This window comes from Corvus hawaiiensis, chromosome 2 (genome assembly GCF_020740725.1).
Source record: "Corvus hawaiiensis isolate bCorHaw1 chromosome 2, bCorHaw1.pri.cur, whole genome shotgun sequence".
NCBI lineage: Eukaryota > Metazoa > Chordata > Aves > Passeriformes > Corvidae > Corvus > Corvus hawaiiensis.
In genome coordinates this window covers 38,239,901-38,262,713 of record NC_063214.1, presented here as the reverse complement: position 1 = coordinate 38,262,713, position 22,813 = coordinate 38,239,901, and the positions used below count along the sequence as shown (strand labels likewise).

The following is a 22,813-nucleotide window of genomic DNA, read 5'->3' as shown; positions in this document are numbered from 1 at the left end:
GTTCTTTTCTTTCAAAAAGCTATCCAGCCAGGATTTCTATATTTAACAGTAGAAAAGAGCTACTAGGAACAAAAACACTTGCAAACATTCGACTCTTCTCATGCTTATCTATGATGCCCACAGTTTCCCCACTTCTTCTGGTGGGCCAGGCATAGCTCCTGATGCCCCAGCAGGTTCTTTGCATTCCCCTGCCTTTCTTTGTACTAGTTGCTTTAAATTCTTCAGGCAGGATATTTTTTTCCATTGGCCTCAGACTTCTTCCTATGTGATTAAGCCTCAGAGGTTTAGAATGACTGAAATAGAGGCGGAACCGTAAAACTATTAAAAATTACATCCAGGCACTGTTGCCTAAGAGATCTGAAGTTTTTGCTGGAAGGTGTCTGTGTTGAATACATTTTTCCTATCTTGTTTTCCAGCCAGCTCCCTGGTGAGTTAACAGTATTTGTTTATTTAAAGCCATGTAATAAGCATTACAACCTTCAGGCTAAAGTACAGTTTCATTTTTTATTTTGAATTTTTGAAATAAAAAATATAAATTATTATGTAATTTGTAAGTACAGGTTGAAGTACTAAGAAATAGCACCTCTTTTGCAGTAATGATTAAGAACCCCGTCAAAATCTCTCTTCTGTGATCAAACCATGTATAATAAGCACAAAAGAAGAGTAACATGTCCAAAGAGAAGTCTTCCTAAGCACAGGTCCTGTCTGCAGCTGTGGCCAGTAAAGGGAGGACTACAGGACTAGAATAGGTAAACATGCTCACTTTTTGGGGACTTCTCAGGTTATGCTCCTCCTCATTTTGTGTCTTGTGGTTGCAGTTTTGTTATGAAAATCTGTTGCTCCCTTTGACTCACAAGTTCTGTAGTGGTTGTGAGGGGACGCAGATGTATGCACATTATCAAGGCCAAAGGATGTGACTGGAAATAAGAGTCCCAAGGTGACAAGACTTGTTTCATATAAAGAATATATCTTCTGCAGTGTATGATGATCAAGAGTGATCCAGACTTAAGGGAGATTTCTTGCAGTTGTACCGCTTCAGGTCCTTTGTCTGCACATGTGCAGATTTGCAGTCTGTCTCCTGCAATCCATCCCTGGCATCCCCTCATCATCCCCTCCCACCACCCCTGTGCCTCCACAGATGTCCGTGCTGCTGTGTAATGATGGTTCAAGGATAAATCTGGGCCGATCCAAGTCCTTTTTGGGCCAGGCTGGCAGTAATCCAAATAGCCAGTTCACTGCCCCCTGGGCAGGAGCTGTGCTGACACACTGAAGCAGAAGCCAGCTGCTCAAGGCCTGGGGAGGGCAGGCTCACTTATGTTCAGCAGCAGCGATAATACAATTAGCTTCAAGCAAAGGACAGGCTATCCTAGGTACTGAGGAACATGGGCCTTGGAAGTGTTTGCTTTTCAAAGCCCAGGGATGCCTTATCCTCATCAGAAATTTGGTAGATGGAAAGGATGAAATGTAACAAAGCAGGGCTTGCAACTTTGAGATGCTAAATGAAGGAAGGAAGGAGGAATCTTTGTTCTTTGGTCCCACTAACAGATAGAGTCGCCACTTCCTTAGGAAATGCTTCTACCAACCCTATAGGCTTTCAGACTGTGGCTGAGAGTCCTTTTTTCTTTAGACTAATGATACAAAGCCTCTACAAAGAAAAGTACATAGTAGTATTTTGGTTTCTTTCCTTTTTTGCTCTTTTTTTCAATGTAAAATGTACTTAATGAATATCATGGGGATTCTTATGGAGCACAGGACTGAACATGTGCAATGCCATTTAAAAAGTATGTTTTAAGCCTGAGGATCTGTTCTAATTGCAACAGTATCTTTGAAAGATACTACACTTCTTCACAAAGAGATAGTAAAGAGGAAACTCAGGGCATGGAATCAGGGTTTTATTTCTTCTGTGATGGTGAGGGATAGTTTATTACAGTGGCATAAGACCACAGTCTCTCAAGACACTGGTTAATAAGCATAGTGGTATTTGAAAGTATGAAGTTGTCAGCTACTCCTCAAAAGCTTTTGGGATCCCCTGAGAGTAGGACTGGAAAAGGCTGGTTTATCACCACTGGAGAAGGGTTATGAGGACAGAAAAAACTTGCCTAAGCTCACTTTTTTTTCTACAAACGTAAATATCCTTGAGGACTACTTGCAGAACAATGCAAAACATGTTGGGATTAAGCCGAACCTGGAGAAAGCTAACAGGATGCAGATGGTGTGAAAATTAAGTCTGACAGAATAATGATCTGTGTCTCTGATGAAAAATGAGTAAATGAAACATCAGTCAATCTACAGAATTGTCTTGTCAGCAGGTCTGGCTCCGCTGAGTGGCTTTTTTTGTGCTGTTGTGCCGTCTGAGCAGCAGGAGGGAAAGTTACCTGCCATTTCTGGACACTTTAAGACCAAACCAAATGGAATTAGAACAAAAGTGTAAATCCCATAAACTTGTCCCTAACTACAGAATTGTCTACACTCCCTCTTCTATAAAACATTGGAGACCAGAAGTGAGTGGGAAGACTGGGGTTTGGATTCTTGTCCTGAAAGTTTGTTTTGAAACCCCTCTAGACAATCTCTACTTCTTGTAAAAACACTCGTTGTAATATCGTCTCGTGTTGCCACCAGTCTGGTTCAGCCTTCTTCCAGAGGCAACTGAGTCAGTGCATGAGAAGAGGAATGTGTTTAACACTGTGTTTAGGTAGCATTGCCACAGGTGCCCAAAGACTGGTCTTGGAACAGACTGAAGGGGAGGGAATGTCTGTGGAAAGTCTCATGGAGACCACGTGTAGTCAGAAATCCATGAAGAGGTTAGACATAGGTGGGAGACAGTCGTTGGTATGGGACAGGATTATTGAATGGGGGCGGGGGGGAGGGAAGACCATGGTTGGAGTAGGTGAGGAGAAAGTAGTTCATGCAGAGGGAGCCCAGGGCTGCTGAAAACGGCTCAGCCTGTTAGGAACTTCTGAGAGCTGACAAAGTAATTCAAAGTTTCCCACTGCTCTCTCTCTCCCCACTTTCTTCAGGCAAGTCTTTTCAGTATGCTGTACCCCTATCCTTGTCCCTTCTCTGTTTCCACTTCACTGAAGTGTTTTTCAAAATGGGGAGACAATCACAGATTGGCTTGTGGGCATACAAAGAGAAGAGCTGGTGTATTAGTCCTGATCTGATGTTCCATGGAGGCTGGGGAATGGGATGGACACTGTTGGTGTTGTGACTTGAGTTACTGCATTGCAATGAGTGAAAAAGGGAGTGAAAAAAGACTTAGCTCTGTTTTTTTTCATTAGAAAACCAGTCAGCACTCCTTGTTCCGTATCTCCAGTCTTCTGTCTCTCCCTCTCTCTTTTCCTCACATTTCCTAAGAAAAATGTGTGTGCACTGGCTGTAACAACCATGAGAAGCTTCTATGGGCGTGAGGTAAAATGTCAGGCACACAGAAGTTAACAGCAAATCTCATGTTAATTTATGAAGGTCTGGCTTTCTGCTGCTGTCAGTGGTGATTTAGATTTAAGTCTGTTGAAATTCCCTGATTTACCAGGAGAAGCTCGAAGGAAGAGGTGGAGTTGTCCAAAAGAAAGAGGTTGACCTGGTGAAGGAAATACAAGAGAATGTGTTCACCTTTGATCTGGCATAAATCTATGCTGCTGCCACAAGAAGCAACCCCACCTCAAACAAAAAATGCCAAAGACAGGGAGGAAGGAGGAGAATTATTTAGAATAATGAATACCAGGATGTAAGTTTGAGGGGAAATGATGCTGACTATCATGAAAACCTTGTACAGCAGTATCTATTGGGCTGTGGAACAGCCATGGATTGTGCCCAGAAAGCCAACTGTGTCCTGAGCTGTACCCAAAGCAGCGTGGCCAGCAGGGCAAGAGAGGTGATTCTCCCCTCTGCTCTCATGAGACCTACCTGGAGTGCTGTGTCCAGCTCTGGGGCCCCCAACACAAGAAGGACATGGACCTGTTGTAGAGAAAGTTCAGAGAAGGCCATAAGATGCTCAGATGGCTGGAGATCCTCTCCTGTGAAGACAGGCTGAGAGAGCTGGAGTTGTTCAGCCTGGAGAAGGGAAGGTTCCAGGGACACCTTAAAGCACCTCACAGTACCTGAAGGGGGCCAACAGGAAAGCTGGAGAGGGGCTTGCACAAGGGCATGTAGTGGTAGGATAAGGAGCAGTGGTTTTAAACTGAAAGAGGGTAGGTTTAGATTAGATATAAGAAGTTTCTGACTGTGAGGGTGGTGAGGCACTGGCATAGGTTGCCAAGAAAAGCTGTGGATACCCCATCCCTGGAAGTATTTAAGGCCAGATTGGATGGGGCTCTGAGCAACCTGTTTTAGGGGAAGGTGTCCCTGCCCATGGCAAGAGGTTTGCCATGATTAGATGGTGTGCCATGGTTAGATTATCTTTAAGATCCCCTTCAGACCAAACAATTCTGTGATCCCTATGATTCTATTACCTGATTATGGAAGAATTTATATACAAGCTGCTGCTATTTTCTGGTTTTGCTGCAATTTATGGCAAAAGTTAGATTTTTTTATTATGTGGATTCACTAAAAGTATAACAAATTATATTTCATTTATCTGGAAGCTGACTTCTCTGGTATTGTCAAAATAATCTTTCTTTTCTTTGTCAAACTTTGTTCTAATTCTGTGTTCATTCTTGGGGCTCCCTGCAGTGCACTTTAAAAGGGAAGGTGTGGGTCCTGGAAGAATTTGCACAGCACAGGAAGGAAACATAATCAGGGTAGGACTTAATTTAACTTCCCAGGGGGTTTTGATCCCACCTTAACCTCTGCACTATCAAGTAAAACAGAATACATTGTGTGCTTAGCAGTGAAAACAGATAAGGGCTCCTTGGTCAAAATCAACTGAGCAACAGCACTGTATGACCATCTCAGCATGTTTGTCTTTGTAATCCTGTAATCTTCCAGTTGCTGAGATACTTCCAGAATCCAGCACACAATCAGGTGTAGGACTGAACCTCCAAAAAGTCAGAGGAAAATCCAGGCCAAGTCAAATTTTCCTACACTTAAAATTGTTTTTGAACAAAGAACATCAAGCCCCTTGAACATGATGAGCTTAAACACAGCAAAGGTTACTGAATTTGGCAAATGCCCACACTTGCTGGTTGGTGGAATCCCTGGATGGTGGAAACTTATGTCTCACCTCAATGCCTGTTCTTTACCCATCTGCATCTGTAAATGTGTGAGTGACAGAAGGCAGTCTGGTCTTACCCTCTCCCTCCCGCACGTTAGCAAGAAGGGAGCTCTGGGTGCTGAGGATAAGCCAGAGTCAGACCCCATACTGCAGACCTGCTTGGCCCTTACCCAGTCCTTGGCTCCCGCAGCTCAATCCTTACACAGACAGACCTTCTCCAAGGTCCTCCTAAACAGTATTGAAATGCCACTGCTGAAAAGGACACTGGGAAATTTGGGGTTGTCATGTTTTAAAATACAAGGAGGATGTAATCCCTGAATTATGCTATGACTTGGCAGTTCTCTGGTTCAACCAGAGAATCCAGTCCTGAGAATACAGTAGGGAAAAGCAGCTCATGACAAGCCAAGAGCAACATGGGTCTGCTGGCCTCCTCCCTCAATCCTAGAATGTGGACAGCAGAGATCCACTGGGGACCTGATTCCAACCCTCTGCATTTTCACATTGCTGCATAGTGACCAATAACAATAGGTACTGAGCTGGTCTTTCTCCATCAACTTCCCCCTGGAGAGGAAGAAAGGATATTTGTTCTTTAGGCTGATTCCTGACTAGCAGAACCCATAAATCCAGGATTCCTCCTGGTTTCTGTCCACTGTCCCCTAACATTTCATATCTGTGAAACCTTATATTCCTTTCCACATCCTCTTCATCCTTTTTTCATATCCACCTGTGTTTTACCATAGCCACCCACACCAGCTTGTGTTCCTCCCTTTCCCTCACCTCTTCCTTAGGGAGCAGTGAGCACAGCTTTCAGTGCTCTGCTTGCCATCCCCTCTGATTTCCTATCTGTGCCTTTTTGATCCTGCTCCACAACCATTCTGTTTCTTCATTTGGTTTCCTCTACAGTCACCTTTTTTCCTCCTTTTCTCTGCCTTCTGCTTAGTCTTGCAGCCCAGGAAAGCCCTAAGGCTTTGCTAGGACTCGTCTAGTGAGGGCTTAGTAAGTGCAGGAGTAGGTACTAGATGGGAAGCAGCACATGTTGTGTGCAGCTGCAAACTGTGTCAAAATAATTGTCAGAGTAAAGTCTATGTTCCCTCCTCCAGAATGGTGAGGACATGAACCCTTTTATCTTTTCTCTTTATCTCAACAGTAATTTTCCTTAAAGGGTGTGGGAACAAACGTCTTTGAGACCTTTGCCTTTCTGATAGATTTGTTGAAATGAGCTAGCAGGTAAGAGAGGACACAGTATAATTGCCCTTTTCCTGGGGAAAAAAAAAAAACCTGCTAAAAATAGTAGTAGGTGTTAATAATTTGGCAGATAGGAGATGGATGCAAAAGCTTTGCTTTAGGCTGTGGTCTGGACTTCCCTGCAGTGGCAGGGGTTGGACTATGCCAAAGCACTGGGAGGACTACAGCTTGCATTCATATGTGCTCACTTAAATCTCTCTGTTCCTGATCTTTGGCAGTTTCTTACATGGAGATTTCCCAGTGTGGGTTTAGGGGGGTTGTGTGGATAGTGAATCTTTCATTATTGTACCTTGGAGCCTGCATCTTCTGGCTTCCACACTGAATTTTGGGCTTCCTACCTAAAATATATGGTGACAACTTTAAGGACATTTATAGTAGTAATGAAATTATTCATGTTGCAGATCATTTGAAATTAAATCTCTTACTGTACTTAAATTATAGATATATTGCCTTATAAATCTCTGTATATATTTGATTAATAGTTGATTGTGCTTGGTTTTTATTATTTTTTTTCATTATTGCCTCAGGGCACTGGTCAGCATCCTACAATTTACAAAGAAAATTACCTAAAACAATGAAAATATCTTGGCTTTTATTGTAAACAAATCTGAAAAAAATAGCTGATTAATCATCACAGAAATTTTGTCCAATCTGATGATTAATTGTACTGTATTTAGACAAATCAGTGCATGCTAGCACATACTTTCTCTCCAAAGTCTGTAGCCCACAGGCATTTGTAATCTCAAGCTCCCTAAAACAGCCAAGCAATTTCAGAGTTTATTTTGTTGTTCTGAAGCCTTTTGTCCTGTTCTGGCAGAGACCAGAAGCAAAAAAAGTCAACAGTGGGGGTGCAGCTGGCGGAAATGTCCCCAAAGGCTCATATTGCTCAACCTGTCAATTTTGTGTATGAGTTTTGAAAGTGAAAATAAATAACACCAAATGTAGGCCTTTACTGTAACCACATTTTATTTCATCTCTAGCACAGACTGGCCTTAAATCCAGAGTGGCTCCTCCAGCCTGCTCCTCTGGCACAGCAGTGAGAGTTTTCTGTGGTTAGCATGCAACAAAAGCCAATCCATCAGCTGATCCCTCTCTCGCGTGTGTTCCTTTTGCAGCCTTGGACAGCCAAAATACCTGCCAGTCAGCTGGGCTTGGGGCATAATTCAGCCAGACTGCAAAGAGCACAGAGCAGCATGCAGCAGCAGTCAGCATCCTTCCACCATGACAAGCCAACTTGGTTTTTCATTTCCTGACTGTGAAAATAATTTTGACATGTGGATTTCAATGTTACTCTTAGACAGTCTTGCTCCAGGTTTTCCAAGAGCATCATGCCTTTGTGTAAGGAGTGGCTGTGATCACTGCAAAAGGTCAGCTTGTGCCATGTCTGTCAGAGCTGTTTTCTGTCCAGCCTTATAACTCACTGTAGGTTTCTGGCTTCTGTCTCACAACTTTTTCATGGCTGTCCAACGGTACCCTGGTGCAGGCTGGGATGCTGGCAAAGATCTGACTCATCTCTTTTGTTTGTTGCTTTTTTAAGCAATGATTTCCCGTGGACTTCCTATGTCTTCTAAGGGAAATCCAGGCCTAATTAAGTTAAAACATTCAAGGACTTTTATGTGAGTAGAATTTCATCACCTTCAGGTTGTAAGTGGAGACACTTAACTTTTATTAGTATTCCAAGAATGAGCCATTCCTATCCAGATAAAAACACTTACTCATGATGCCTGCTTGTCTGATTTAAGTATTAGGAATATGTGCATTTTCTTAGTGTTAACTTATACAGTAGTTTTTATTGTCTCCTCACTTGTGGAGCAAGTTCCTCTCATAGCACCTGGACTAAAAGTTATTAATTAAAAAAAAAAAAATTAAACAAAGCCCAAGTATTGTTACCTTTAGTCTTGCAATTCAAAAATGAACTGTTATGGCAGTACACACATGAAGAACCAGATTCCTTGAAGGACTCTTCCTTGGCTGGATGAGAAGTATCTGGAGAATTAGGGACCTTAGCTACCATTTTAATCTGCTTCCCTCCATCAGTTCCTCTTCTCAGGAAGAAGTAATTATATAAGGCAAAGCCTGGTAGCCCATTAAAGAAGACACTTCTTCTCTGAGATCCAGTAAACAAGGCTGATGGGCTGATCTCTGTGCAGAAAGCACATGGAACTTGCAGTTGAGGTTTTTTGTGTTCTTCCTGCTATATACCAAACCCTGAGCAAACCTGACCGTTGCAGTGTCAGTAAATATTGGATAATGCTGTGCAAATACATTCCTCCCTTACTGAGCAAGTATCTTATTCTTCAGAGAGATGTCCTTTTGGAGGAGTGAGGAGAAGAAGGATGAAGCTGCAATAGTGGAGTGGGAGGGGTTGTGCTTTTCAACTCCTGTCAAGTTAGGAGCTTTTGAGGTCCTTCTGGTGGTGTCCCTTTTCCTCCACAGAACTTAAATACAACCATTTTCTGTCACAGCTAGCAAGGGAAGTTCATGAGAATCAAAGAGTGATGTCCTTTTGCTTCATGCTAGTACATATCAGTGATCCAATGCCATCGTTTGTTCTGCTTTTGACCAGTGTGATGTGAATACTGGTGGGTATAATTGCTGACTGTTACTCATATATGATAAGTGTAAAGAGCCCATTGATTTTATAGATGTAAACAGGTAACTGAAGTCATAGGAATGCTGCCCAAACCCACAGCACAGGACAAGACTGCAAGAAGAGCACAGCAGTGGCCAAAGAGGTTTTACATGGAGCTTGATGAAGCAAAGGCTTTGATTGCAGTGGATTTCTGTTTGATTTCTTGTCAGAGGCAGCAGTGGGGCAAGATTACACCAGGAGGGTTGCAAACATAGCCGCAGGAGCATTGGTAATTGCCAAGGAAAAGCCATTAGGAGCGGGAGAGAGACTTTTGGGTAGGAGGGAAGTGAGGAGAGATTATAGAGCTGTGAGGAAAGATTGCATAATGTTTTTCACTCCCCTCTGTGCTTTGGGGAATGAACATTCTCTGTAAACAAACAACAGCACTTTAGAGATAGCACTGCTGGCTCCACTGTTTTTTCTAATGGGAAATAGCTCACAAGTCAGCATTGCTAACCAGGACTGTCAGAAAAGGGAACACTACTTAGCCTTTTTAAAGAAGTAACTGCTTATTGAACGAAAGGATTAAAGGATATTTCTGTTTTCTAATATCTGAGACATGTTAAAACTAGTTCCTTCCTAAATGTTTAAAGGAATCATAGAATCATGGAATGGTTTGGTTACAAATATCCTTAAAGAGTATCTAGTTCCAAACCCCCTGCCATGGGCAGGGACACCTCCCACTAGGTCACACTGTTCATAGCCCCATGCAACCTGGCCTTGAACCCTTCTAGGGATGGCAAGTCCTCAAACTCTCTGGGCAACACTCTGTTGTAGTGCCTCACCATCCTCACAGTAAAGAATTTCTTTCCAGTATGTAATCTAAACCTGCCCTCCTTCGGTTTGAAAGAGCCATTATCCCTTGTCCTATCATTACAGGTCCTTGTAAAAAATATAAATGTTACTCCAAAAAGCCATCACCGGTATCTAGTACCACTTCCTCTGGGCATCAAATGTGCCATGTTTTCCTTGTCTCTGACCTTTTTCTAAAATAAGCCTTGCAGTCAAGGGATTGTCTTCATTGTGGGACTTTCAGAATGTCATCAGGATGACCAAGATTTAATTAGTACTGGGGACCAGAGCAGAATCCTTTTTATGGCTCATATGGTACACTGTGTAGCTTTAGAAATTCTGGGGTACTGCCATGAACTCAGTCAGGATAAAACCAGAAAAGAAAATATAATGTCCCTGGCTTAGGTCTTGTATAGTGTGAGTGAACATACTCAAGCCCTTTGATGGATTCTGCAATGACCTGCAGTTTGCTAGATCCTGCAGTCCAGTTTGGGCAGCTTGACTGGACTTGCTGACATCCAGACAGAAATACTGCCTCAGTGACAAATTAAGAGGCTGTAACTCTCCCTGAAGTTTCCTGGACTCTTATGGACGTGCTCAGTGGCACAATAAAATCTAGTCTAACTTCCACCTTAACTAAAGGCAGCTGTAGTGAAACCTGTGATGTTAGGGGACTGAATATGAGACTGCAGCTCTGAAACCCTAACGAATGCAGGTTGAAGCACTCCCCACTTTTAATTACCCCCCCGAAGGTAACAGCTCTCTGAAGGTTACTATTTAACCAGAAATAATGGTAGAGCATCTACATTCTGGATTGAAATTGCTGAGGCAATTAATTTTTACTAAGGTCTAATTCTTGTGTTTTTGTCCCCATGCATGACTGAAGCCATGTAGAATGGCAGGTTCCTGGGCACAGGTGAGTTTTCTGGTCTGGAGAAACATTGTGTCTCTGCCCAACACTATGGCCACGTTACGTGACTTGATCAAAATTACTTACATTTTTAGCTTTACATTTTAATTGAATCCTTGTTATTGAGTCCTAAGGAGTTTGAAGGAAAACTACCTCATTTCTTTTTGTTTCTCTGAAGCAATTTATCCACTGTTATCCCAAGGGAGTTGGAGCAGACATGGTGATAAATGCAGAATAAAGATGATAAAGGTTGCTGAGGTTTCATTTCTCCTTCAGAATGCTTAGGCTGCATCTTTTCCACAGAAAAATCAAGTTAATTCATTTTGTTGCCACTTGGATGTTTCTTATTTACTATTGATCCATCTAGGCTAACCTGTTCAGAGCTCTACCTTGATGTTCTCAAAGGCACAAATTAGCTTTTGCTCCTGTTACCTCCCCTGTAATCATGGAATCATAGAATGATTTGGGTTAGAAATGATGAGAGATCATGTAGTCCACCCCCTTGCCATGGACAGGCACTAGACCACCTTGCTCAAGGCCATCCAATCTGGCCTTGAATATCTCCAGGGAAGGTGCATCCACAGTTTCTCTGGGCAATATGTTCAAGTGCCTCACCACCCTCACAGTAAAGAGGTTGTGTGTCCTTGACAGAAACCTGGCTGCTACTCTTCCCTGTTCACTCATCAGCAAAGCTTTTGCTGAGTTTAGTTTGTGGATCTTGTCTGTTCCTTCTGCCTGTCTTGCAGAAGGGATTTTTGGACAGAGAAACCCTCTGCCAATTTTGGGCATGTTATTTTTACTAATTGGCCAGCTCACCTCTGTGGGTATGTTGTTGTCAGGAGGGAGAGCACAACTCTCCTGGGGATCATACAAAATGAGGACATACCTGTGACCCCTGACTCTAAAGACCCCTGATATGTCTGTTTCCCTTTGCATCTCAAAAACACCATGAATTTACTCAACTGCCTGTCAGAGTTGGTCATTGCATGCCCCGTCTGCAAAGGGACTTCCAGTTCACTACTACCAGCATCCCCTCTGAATGCTTGAACACCTAATGGGAGGCCACAGAGCCTCAACCAGGTTCAGAAATCTGCTTCAGCTGGGTGCCTAAAGGCATTGGAAATTTAGGTGTGTTTTATTGAAACTCGGCCCTTGGCTCTCGGATTCAACATTAGTGAAATACAAGGCTTGCTTAGATACACGCCCACTTCCTGATGTGGTTGTGTCACTGATAGAGGTCACTTTCCCACATGGATCACCATTCCTGCTCCTCCTGATGATTTCCCTTCCAAATCTGGTAGTGCCGTTAGGGTGTTAGTCTAAAATAAGCCGTCTGATTTTGTCTGAGTAAAGTAAGGAGCAATTAGCATCAAATACGTAATATTAAAAAAGAGAACACAAATTCTGAGAGGGCTGTCTCTCCATCCTTGGTTCTCAGTCACCAACTAGGCTATCTAAGCCAAGCCAATCTGATGGCAGCTGTGGGAGTCCTACTCCCAAGGAGCATAGTGAGAGTAGTCACCAGATTTTGGAAGACCCAAGCTGAGCTCTTTCTTCTGGCAAATCCTAAGCAAGGATAGGACACCAGCATGCTGCCCTCCTGATTCAAGGGCCAGAGTCAGGGGGCAGTGGGTAGCTGCCCTTTCCACTTTTACATGAAATAACTCTCAGTTCCATCAAGCCGCAGGACCGGCAGTGAGTAGACAGTTGGGCTTCAGCTTCTGCTGTGAGCACAGGATGTCTTTCAAAGGTTAAATAGCTGGTGGACTCAGTACTGAAGAGATGTGCATGTATGAGGCACACGGCTAGACACTTAATAGGTGTCTTCATTATGTATGGAAAATGTTACCTTCAAACAATAGCATTCTTTCTAAAAGCATATCACAACCTGAAATATATGCAGTGATGTTACTAATTTGCACTTTTAATTCCCAGTTAATAACTACTTTCTAAACATAGATGGCAGCAGTACAGTACTCCCTTTTTATGAAGATTGACATCTGTGAATACTGTCTTTGAGGCAAGCCATGTGTATGTGATTAGTTCATTGGTTATTGGCACAGTGTTAAAGAATTACACTGAATAAATGAACCGTTATTTTCCTTTTTTGCCTTTCTGATCTGTCTGTGTGACTGTGACTTGATCAGTGTTGAAGTCAGCACTTTTATTTTTCTTCTTTTTGAAGTAAAGGGCATTTTCATTAGGAATCCCACAGTTGACTGTGGGAAGATATCTGTCCCCTAGAAAAGTCATGTGAGATAAGCCCTTGCTGGAGTGAGTAGCCCAATTATGTTTGATTATCCATCACACATATGGCCTTACAATGGAGGTTGTTTTCAAGCTTCTTCTCCCACATTAGAAGCCCAAACCATGACCAGATCTGAACTTTCTGGGGCTGAGAAATAGTTGAGAGATGTAAGCAACAAAAATGCATCTCTCCGTTTTTCCAACTGTTACTAATCACTGGCACAACTCCTGCCTTTGTGAGCAGATAACAAGGCAAGAAAAATGGGTGCCTGTTCCTGCCAAGGGGAGTCCTCAAGTTAGAGCCCTTGATTTGCACTGATTAGACAGCACTGTGAGCAATGTAAGCAATTTTCTCTGACACAGGTATGGAGGACAGGTTGCTTCTTTTGAAGGGGTTAGTGCAGCCTAAAAGGAACTTCAGCAAAATCCCAGAGTATCACAGCAGAGATCAGTCATTGTAAATAATACTGTCCTGAGTATTGAAAGAATCCCTGCTACAGATACTGTTTTTGATAACAACAGCAGAGAGGTGAAAAAGAAGCCAAATCTAAAACGTTTCAAAAATGAGCTCTTCCAGGTCCTAATTTTATTCAAAAAGAAGGCACTTTTGTTTAAACCCTGAAGACCTTTGCATTGAGAAGTGATTAACCTTAGTGCAATCAGCTATGTTATTGTCCATGTAAACATTTCACACTGAAGTTACATCTGAACATTTAATTTTCTGTTTCCCTTCTCATAATTTTTCATGATTTTCGTTCAGTGAATGTCAAAAACTGGGATCAGATATTCATGGGAAAAAAAAAGAAACACTGTTACAAGGGCAGGTTTGGCTTGGTCAAAGCAAATGCCATGGCAAATATTGATCCAGTTGAATCAGAGTTCTGTGGGCTAGAGAGGTGACCCAAAATACCTAGCTCTGAAGTAGCCATCCCCACCACTGACACTGGTAGCGGGGTGAGAAGGATCATGCTTTCACTGTTTGGATGGCCAGGAGCTATAAGCTTCTCAGGAAAGAATGTATAACAAGGCTTATGGTAAAACCATCAGCCTCCACTGCATTTATCAAAATGCTTTAACTAGAAGACTCTTCTGCACTAAGGCAGAGTTTGCTCCTCAAAGCAAAGATGTTTCACAAGTGTTAAATGTGCAGAACTGGTGGCTGCTGAGTGAAGTTGCCATTAAGGATGTTGAGCATTTTGGTTTGAAAATGAGAATTTACCTTGCTATTAGCAGTCCCTTGAGGTCTCATTTTTGTATCAGTGAATTGCCTGGTTTTGTACTCAGCAGCTCACATCCCTTCATTTTTAAGTTCACCTGTTTTCTTTTATCTTGGAGTTACTAGTTTTATTACAAAGCTTATTTTTTTTCTCTTTCTTTCCTTTTCTTTTCCTCTCTTAGGGGATTGTTTATCACCATCCATGACAAAGGCCATATTGCAACAATGCTAAACTCTTGGCCCGAAGAAAATATTAAGGTATGTGGTATGTCTTCTGTGGACTGGGAAATTACAGGGAGTTTGGTGCAAAATGGGATATTTAGTGGAATTGCTTGGCATAATTTACAGAACTGGCTACTTAAAAGGACAAGCAAAGAATGTTTCCCTTCCTCAGAGAATTTTCATGCTGAACTTCAGCTTCAATTTCCAGTCAAGTTGGGAGTTCAGAGACTCTGTCATGATATGTATGTATGCAGTCAAGAACAACTTTTTCAGAGGTAGCAGGACCTTGGTCAATAAAAAAAAAAAGTGCATGATATTAAATTTGTACAGAATAGGGGCCCTAGTGAAAAAGTAAGACGTGTACTGAAAAACTGCATGGCTAACTTGCACCAAAGCTCCTTAAGGTATCTCTGTAACCAACATGCTTGTAGGACTCCTTCACACATCCAGTGAGTCATGAAGCATCAAGAACACTGGGAACTCTGCAAATCATGTTTGATACCCAGCAGCTGAAACTATTACTGAAGCCCCACCCAAAAGTGTTGAAGTGTTTTTCGCTAGAGCTCAGGGCTGGGCAAGTCCCTGGCATGACATAAAGTCAGCAGTTAAGACAGGTCTTGCCAGTCACCTCACCTTATTCTATCAGTTTTAAAGTACATGTTCCTGGGAATTTCTGTGGCTATTGACAGAGTTTTGGTCCCCTATCAGTCATCTGCTTCGTCCAGGAGCAAAGGTTTGGCAGCTGAGAAAATCTTGCAAGCATTTTCCATTTCTAAGGGGAAAATAAAAGGAAATTTAACATGTTTTCAGAAAAAGTGATCACATTCATATAAACTTGTGTTTGGAACCATGGAGAAGAGAGGCAGGCTAGGTATTTCATCCTTGCTCTGTCCAACAAACTCAGTATTTCCATTTGTTTCTAACTCGGGACTGTGAGCAGAACTCATTATGGCTAATAGATATGTTTTTGCAGATGGGAAAACTGGCACAGAAAGATTAGAGACTGTTGTTGAAACAGCCCCTCTGGCACCCAAAACAGACCATAGGAAGGGCAATGGTCCATGAAAGAGATTCAGACTATCTACTTTCCAGGTTTGCCAGACTACAAAGGCAGCTCATTTTAGCAGTATCGCTGTTATGGACCACAGGGTTCCCTGTGTCTTTGTGCACAGCCTCCTTCATGCCTGAACTGGTAGGCACTTGAACACTCAAGATTTTAAGATAAGTAGGGAGGCACTTGGACTGCACCTAAGTCCCTGGAAGGACCGTTTTTTTTAAAGACTGAACAGCCCCACATTGGAACACCACCCACTAAAGACAGTGCAGAAACACCCAGAGATGCTGCCCACATTTTGGTCATTAGATTTGTCTCATTAGAGCTTCGTGGCAACAGTGTTTACTGTAGAAATGGGAAATCTGGGCCAAACTCTGTATCCTCTGCCTGGAAGGGCTGGAAGGGTGCTGGTGCTCTGCTTAGCTTAGCAAAGCCTCAGCCAAGCTCTAATGATCTGCATCTTTAACCCTACTGTCAAAGCTGGGCTTCCCTGAAAGAATCACAGTACCAGAAGCAGAACAAGTGAGAAGAAACTATTTCTTGTCATATTTCTGGGAATGTGGGGGTTTTGTGCCTCTTCCAGTATGGCTAATGAATCCTGACATGAAGAAATATTGGATAAAATGCTGGCCATCCTCAGCAGTGCCTTCCCCTGCCAATTTTCTCTCTGGTTCCTTAGCCTTGTACTCTTTTCTTCACAATGGCCCAGCTAAAGTAAAAGGAATGTAAAGAATCATACAGGATGTCATCCTGGCAGCTATGAATTCAAGCCACCTCAAAGTGAGGATGGTGTAGAAACATGTATTTTATTCCAAGACAAGTGTGCTGCTGTGCAAGCTACTGCACTGGCCTTCCATCCCGCCTTCTCTCCCTTTATTCCTACCTCCTTCTGTAGGATGCCTGCCCTAGTAGTGCACTCAGGATCTTGAATCCCCATCAGGATTACTGCTGTACAGGGCTGTTCAAAATCCTTCCTTGGAGCTCCTTCTGTCGGTTCACTCAGTGCAGAGTATTAGTTCATCCTGTAAAGGCTGACCTCGTGCAGTCAGTGCAGAGAACTGGGAATGCCAACAGCAGCACTTGCCTCTCTGCATTGCCCTGGCAGCTTGGAGACCCAGCATAGTGCTCTGGGTCACTCTGCTGGGCCACATGCCTCCTGCTAAGGCATTGCAAACCTGGACTGGTTAACTGGATACAGCCTGTGGTCCAGAGTCATCTCAGTTCATGTCAGCTGCCTGGGGACTTAGTGCCTAGTCTCATACTGCAAGTACTTCTGCAGTGCCCATGAAGAGGTAACTGAGCTTTTCAAAGAGAAGTAACCCATTCATCTGTTCCCAAAACAGCTGCTGGAGAGAGGAGGTGTTCTCTGGAGGTTTCTGTCTCTCCCCATCAGATGTCAAATAAGTTTAGAAACCATTTACATGGCTGGTGTAAACTGCACACCTAACCTTTGTACAATGACTTCATTGGAGTCATCAAGAAAATTTGTATCACAGCTGGAAGTAGAAAGCAGATTCCTAATTGTAAAGCCAGTAACCTCCTACCTTCAGGTAGATGGGTCTGCCCTGCTCAGACAGAGATTAATGTCCTGTTTGTTCTGATCTTATGAACATGAGCAAATAAAAACATTACTTTAATGTGCTTGTGTACCAGGTGCTCACAGAAACTGTGCTCTTTTTTGGGGTGTTTTTCAAATCCAAAGAGCAACAAATAAATGTGAATCCAGTTTCCCCTCTGTTACAAACAGCATGTTTCCCATGCTGTATTTTCTGTTCTGGTTCATTTTTCAGTGTTGCTTTGAAGAGCTTTGGTAACTATAGAGTGCTGCAGCAAATCTCAGGCTGAAGAATTTTTCTCTCTCTAATCGATATCTGAGTGCTATTGAGAGGTTTTTAGGTGTGCCTGAGAACATTTATTTGTTTGGATGAAAGGGAATAAGTGCTCCAGAGAAGTATTTTGATTCATTAGAACTTACTTTTGTTTTAATATTCTCTGCATAGTTTGAATATTAGCTCCATCTAATTTCAGGATAAACCTGTAGCAGTGTATATGCTTGCTGCTTTCCCTATTCCCATTACTGCCTTTCAATCCCAGTTGCATCCTCTGGGTGTGGTAAAGAAGTGAGCGCACACCCAAAACCAGATGGAGCCCACCCAAAAAGAGACTTTCTCATTGCTAACACTTCACATTGACTCAGAAGGAAAAGAAAATAGGAAAATGTTCAAATATGTGTATAGTTTATGTTGAATAAGAAAGAACACTGAAATATGTTTCTTCCACACATGCAGTTCCTAAGCACATTTTTTTCTTCTAGAAAAAGAGATGAAAAAAATCAAAGCCAGATCTCATTTGTGATACTTGTAATACAGCTGGGGATGCACAAACAGCCATGCTGCTTGGGCTCTGCTACAGTGAATTGAAGTGTTGTCCAGCAGAGCTGCTGTTGTCCCACACTGTGAGCTGCTACCTGTCAACAACACTTTCTCTACCCCCAAAATGAGCAGCCCCCTGTTGCTAACAGCGAATTAACATGGTGTCATGGAGAAGGAGCAAATATCCATTGCACAATGCATCTGCAAAGTGGCATCAGTGTGGAAACAGTGGAGCTGGGTTTGCTTCTAGAGCCTTGGCAACCCCATACAACAGTCTCTTTTGATCCTCCTAGGCTATCGTGGTGACAGATGGAGAGAGGATTCTTGGTTTAGGAGACCTAGGAAGTTATGGCATGGGTATCCCAGTTGGAAAGCTGGCTTTGTACACAGCTTGTGGTGGAGTTCATCCACAACAATGTCTCCCTGTCCTGCTGGATGTTGGCACAGACAATGAGGTAAGACAATTTTTCATAAATCTGACATGGGGGGAGAAAGAATCAAGATTATTGCTTAACCAAGGCCAATTCCCTAAATGTGGAGACAAAGCTGGAGACATCCAAGATGAGATGATGGCTAGACCAGCACTGCAGGAAAGTGGGAATGTTTAATTCCTGTTTGATGTATGAGAACCTTTTGTTCTTATGGGGAACTGAAATAAACACTAAATAGACTCATGGTCCCCTGGTGAGAAGACTCAGAGTGTTACCAGTTGGAGCTGAATGCTCAGCTCCACCTTTCAGCATGGCAAGGTGAGTTGACAGGCTTCATATAGGAAGTCCCAGAATTATTCTTCCTCTGTTAGTTGTGAGTAAACAGGCAGATATTCATGTCTGTGTAGAGATGACTATATTCCAGAAATGGATAATCTCTGGTGAGTGGTTTGGGAATGATTAATGTCACTGTTTTGTTAGACTGCACATGTTACTGCGCATGATAACCAGGCAAGAGGATTCCATCTGTTTGCAGATTTTTGCCTTATGACTCTGGCTCAGAAAGGCCAAAGTGAAACGTTTCAGCAATGCCAGAATGGACATCTGTGAGGATGCCTTTTTAAAATTAATATCCTATAGCTATTTGTGATGGCCTGGGTTTGTCCATTTTTGTAAAATGTACTTGTGCTTCACATGACCCCATGTAAACCAAACACACATTTCTTGAGGGAAATAACAAATCTCAGGTGTAAGAGCTTTGAGTTTGTGTATGAAAATGAATTAGTGCTGACATTTTCAGACATGCTGATGCTCACTGGACAGCTAGATCTTCTGCACCTCTTTCAGTCCTGCCCCAAGTCTCTCACGCTGGACACTTGAAAAGAACGAAAGAACGCAAAAGCAGTGCCCATAGATGACATCTGAGAATCTCAATTACCTCTTCGGTCTCTGGTCCCAGGATTATGTTACCCTTTAGTATAGCAGCCTGTCATGGACTTTTGGAATACAGGGTGTGCTCATCTCAGTCTGATTCATGGTCTCTCCTGAAAAGGGACAACTCTGAGTTTGGACCCACTGAGGCTAAAGGAGGAATTAAGTCTCTGTCTCTCACTTCTTGCAGTCTCCAGTCAATGGAGCATTGTACTTGCCCTTGGATCCTTCATCTCTTCCTTCTCCTCCATGCTGATCTGCACACCACCAGTGCTTTGAGCCTCCCAGCTGGAGTTTCCCCCCAGAGGGACCTGGGTGAAAGTGCTTCCCTTCCATGGCAAGCTTCTGATTGTGCACATCCATCTATGTCAGCAGCCAGGTGACACTAAAATCCAAAGTGGCACCATGATTTGATGGCATCTCCAAGGGTCAGATGGCATCAGAAGAAGGGACTTAGAGAATCAGTCTTGGACCCTTTTTTTTCTGCCCAAGATTAGATGTAATTTATGTGTTCAGGAACTTCTCTGTGAAGGCAATTTCCTCATCTGGGGTAAAGATATAGAAGCTGCTGTTTTCCAGCAATATAAACAATGTATTTCCTCACAATATAAATAATTTTTTTGCTTATTTATTTAATGATAATATTAATGCTTCTCATGTGCATTAACTGAACCCTAAGCACATCCTAGGAGCATCCTTCCCCCAAGTAAACTCGTTTATCAGTGCATAAATAAGATCCCTCTTATAGGCACTCATCCTGTTCATCTCTGCCTATTAATACCTGGTGAGCCAAGGGTGACTATGTTGCTAACACGTGAACCTCAGGTAGAATGCAGTAAATATAGCAGTTGTATTATATTTTTAGCATCAGTTGCCAGCTTGTCTTTCTGGCAGTCCATAATACCTTGTATACGCTTTCAGCAAATCAAGTCTTTTTTCAGAGCTTAGCATTTCTCAGCTTGTCTGTGGCAGAATTTTGTACTCCATGAACAGGCCCCAGAGCACCTGGTGCTGTAGGAGCAATCAGTGAAGTAACGCAAATGGGTCTCCTTTCTGTTTCGTGGCCCTAAAGAGCCCAAATGAATCAAACTCAGAAGAAAACCTCTTTCATCTTTCCTTCCAAGGGAAGACAGCTGTGGCTGTAAAAACAGATCTGATATTAGCATAGCTGCCAATATTTAGGGCCATATGGCTGCAGGACAATAGGTTTGAGATGGCTCATCTCCCCCTCATGTGGATGGTTCAGTTCCTGAAATTGGATGGGAAGTAAAGTTCCTTTGAAGTTACTCACAGAGGTGTTGGCCCACCTGTCTCCTTCCAGCATTTGTCCTGTAATTTCCCCCCAAATATATGCTATTTCCATGCTGATCCAGTCCTTTTTAGGTGCCTTATGGATGCTGACTCAACACCTGCTGGATTGGTTGGAGGAGTGGCCTGATTTTATGTTCCTATTGGGAACCAAAATTTAAATTAATCTGTTGTATGAAAAGACCTTCACTTTACTCCTGGCAGATAACCGAGGAGAGTGCTAGGCCGGTGCAGGTCTTGGGAACATTTTGGCATCTATCTGATCACTGATTCTGGTGAACTCGGTGCTGTCACCTAAAAGGCTTAAATGACACGTCAGTTCAAGTTACATCAGGTAGTCTTCATTGCACAAAGCACTGTTTATGGTCAACAGCTGTCCTGGTAACCTCAGTGCAAAATTGAGAACTGAATGCACGGTAAACACTCCCCACACAAGGTCAGTTTTAGTCACTAGGAGTGAGGCACCTTGGCAGAGAGCCTTTGGTAGAGCTGTTCTAGGGATGCAGAGCTCCATTTCCTATGGCAGTCAAGCGTTGCATCCCTCTGACTTTATTTATGCTAAAAGAAAGTCTGTAGCTTCCTACGGAAGCACTTTCTGCTTGGAAAGAGATGTGCGAGCTGGCCTTCACTGCATAGTAAGTAAAATTAATATGACCGCATCAGACAAACTATTTTGGTAGGCTGGGACATAAATCTCCATCCATCCACAGAAGAGAAGATGTCAACAGAATTGCTTTGTGTCCTAGGCTCTCCTGAATGATCCACTGTATATTGGACTGAAACACAAGAGGGTTCGTGGGAAACAGTACGACGAACTGATTGATGAGTTTATGCAGGCAGTTACCGACAAGTAAGTGGGGTTATGTACATGGCTCCTCTGGGCTGCTTCCATTTAAGAACAAATGTTGCAACTCCTGAAATAAACATTAGTATAATTGATCATCCAAGCAAAGGAAGGTCATTTCACAAGTCTCCTGGGTGGTCTGCAAATGACTCTTTGTGCTTGAGCACTCCGTGTCAAAAATATTTGTCTCCGGAGAACTGAAATGGGACTGACTATTTATAAGCATTTCCTATCCACATAGGCCAGAGGTGTCAAACATATGTCCTGTGGGCTGTATCTGGCCTCCATCATGCATTTATGAGCCTCATTCAGCAGAGTCAGAACCTAAACTTTGGTTTGTTTACACTTTATAAAGGAAGTTTCTAGCTCTCGCCATTGTGAAGGAAATCATCTAAATGGAAATGGCATGTTCCTTCACACAGTGTGGAGTCTGCAGACTGCCTCTCTATGGCTTTGTCAAAAACAGGAACTCTCCTGCTGGCATTTAAGTCTGTGGAGTGAGAAGGCCAGGATTATAAGCACTGTCCTTTTAAGGGTGGGACAAACCAGCTGCGTACTTCCATTCATACTCACTAACTGGGATAGAGGGTCTCTGATGTACCAGGCAGTTTAATATGGGAAGAGCAGAACCTCCACCTCAGCCCTGTGCACCTCTCTCTGAAAAATAAAAGAAACCATATTAAAATCTCCATGACTATCTGGAGAGATTATCATAAGAAGGAAAGTGAGGGCAATTGTTAATGAAAAAATACTCATATTTGGAAAGTCCAAGCTCCTAAGCAGGCTTTTCTTGCCTTTCCTAAAGCTGCAGATGATACTGATAAGGAGCAGCAGAGAGCTGCAGTCTCTGCCTGATTGCCAAGCTGCTGCCTGTCTTTTCTTCTCAGCGAAGGAGCTATGTTTGATTCTCCCTCTGTGTCTCCAGCCAGCCGTGTGTGTGTGTGTGTGTATGTGTGTGTTCCTGCACAAATGGGAGGGAGTGGGTGGTACATGTGTCATAAACTTGCAGCTCCCCCTGTCTCCCTTGAGGTAGGAGGCACCCTGACCAGTGTCTGACACAGCACCTACCCATCCACTGAGAAGGGTGTATTTACACACAGTGTGACTGCCCAGCTGGCTGTGGGTGGAAGAAATAGGAGCAGAAATGCAGAGGACCATTCAGTCACAGCTGAACCTTCTTTATAGTTGATAAAGAAGCTTGACTGAAATGTAATTTGATCACATTGTAATATTGTGTTAGATGGCACCTAAGGCATCACTTTGTGCATTATCTAGTGGGAAGAAATACCTGGAGGCTAGAAAGCTGGTAAAACACAACTAGGAAATCACAACAGACAAGTAGAAAAGATTTAAGAGTCGTCAGGGTTGATTTGTGGGGGTTTTGTTTATTTTGATTGTAGTCAATAATTAATCCTTCAGGGGAACCCTATCCTGTTTTCTTCTGGCCAGAAGACCATGGGG

At 42.9% G+C, this 22,813-nt stretch overlaps 1 protein-coding gene across 3 annotated transcripts in view; it reads left to right on the top strand.

Moving 5' to 3' along the window:
* The window catches only part of ME3 (malic enzyme 3), a 119,862-nt gene that overhangs the window by 70,306 nt on the left and 26,743 nt on the right, over positions 1–22,813 (top strand). For all 3 annotated transcript variants that reach the window (XM_048294490.1, XM_048294491.1, XM_048294492.1), the window contains exons 4-6: positions 14,374–14,449; positions 18,133–18,294; positions 21,255–21,358. In XM_048294490.1, coding sequence (XP_048150447.1) covers positions 14,374–14,449; positions 18,133–18,294; positions 21,255–21,358 — 342 coding nt within the window. The remainder of the gene's footprint in view (positions 1–14,373; positions 14,450–18,132; positions 18,295–21,254; positions 21,359–22,813) is intronic.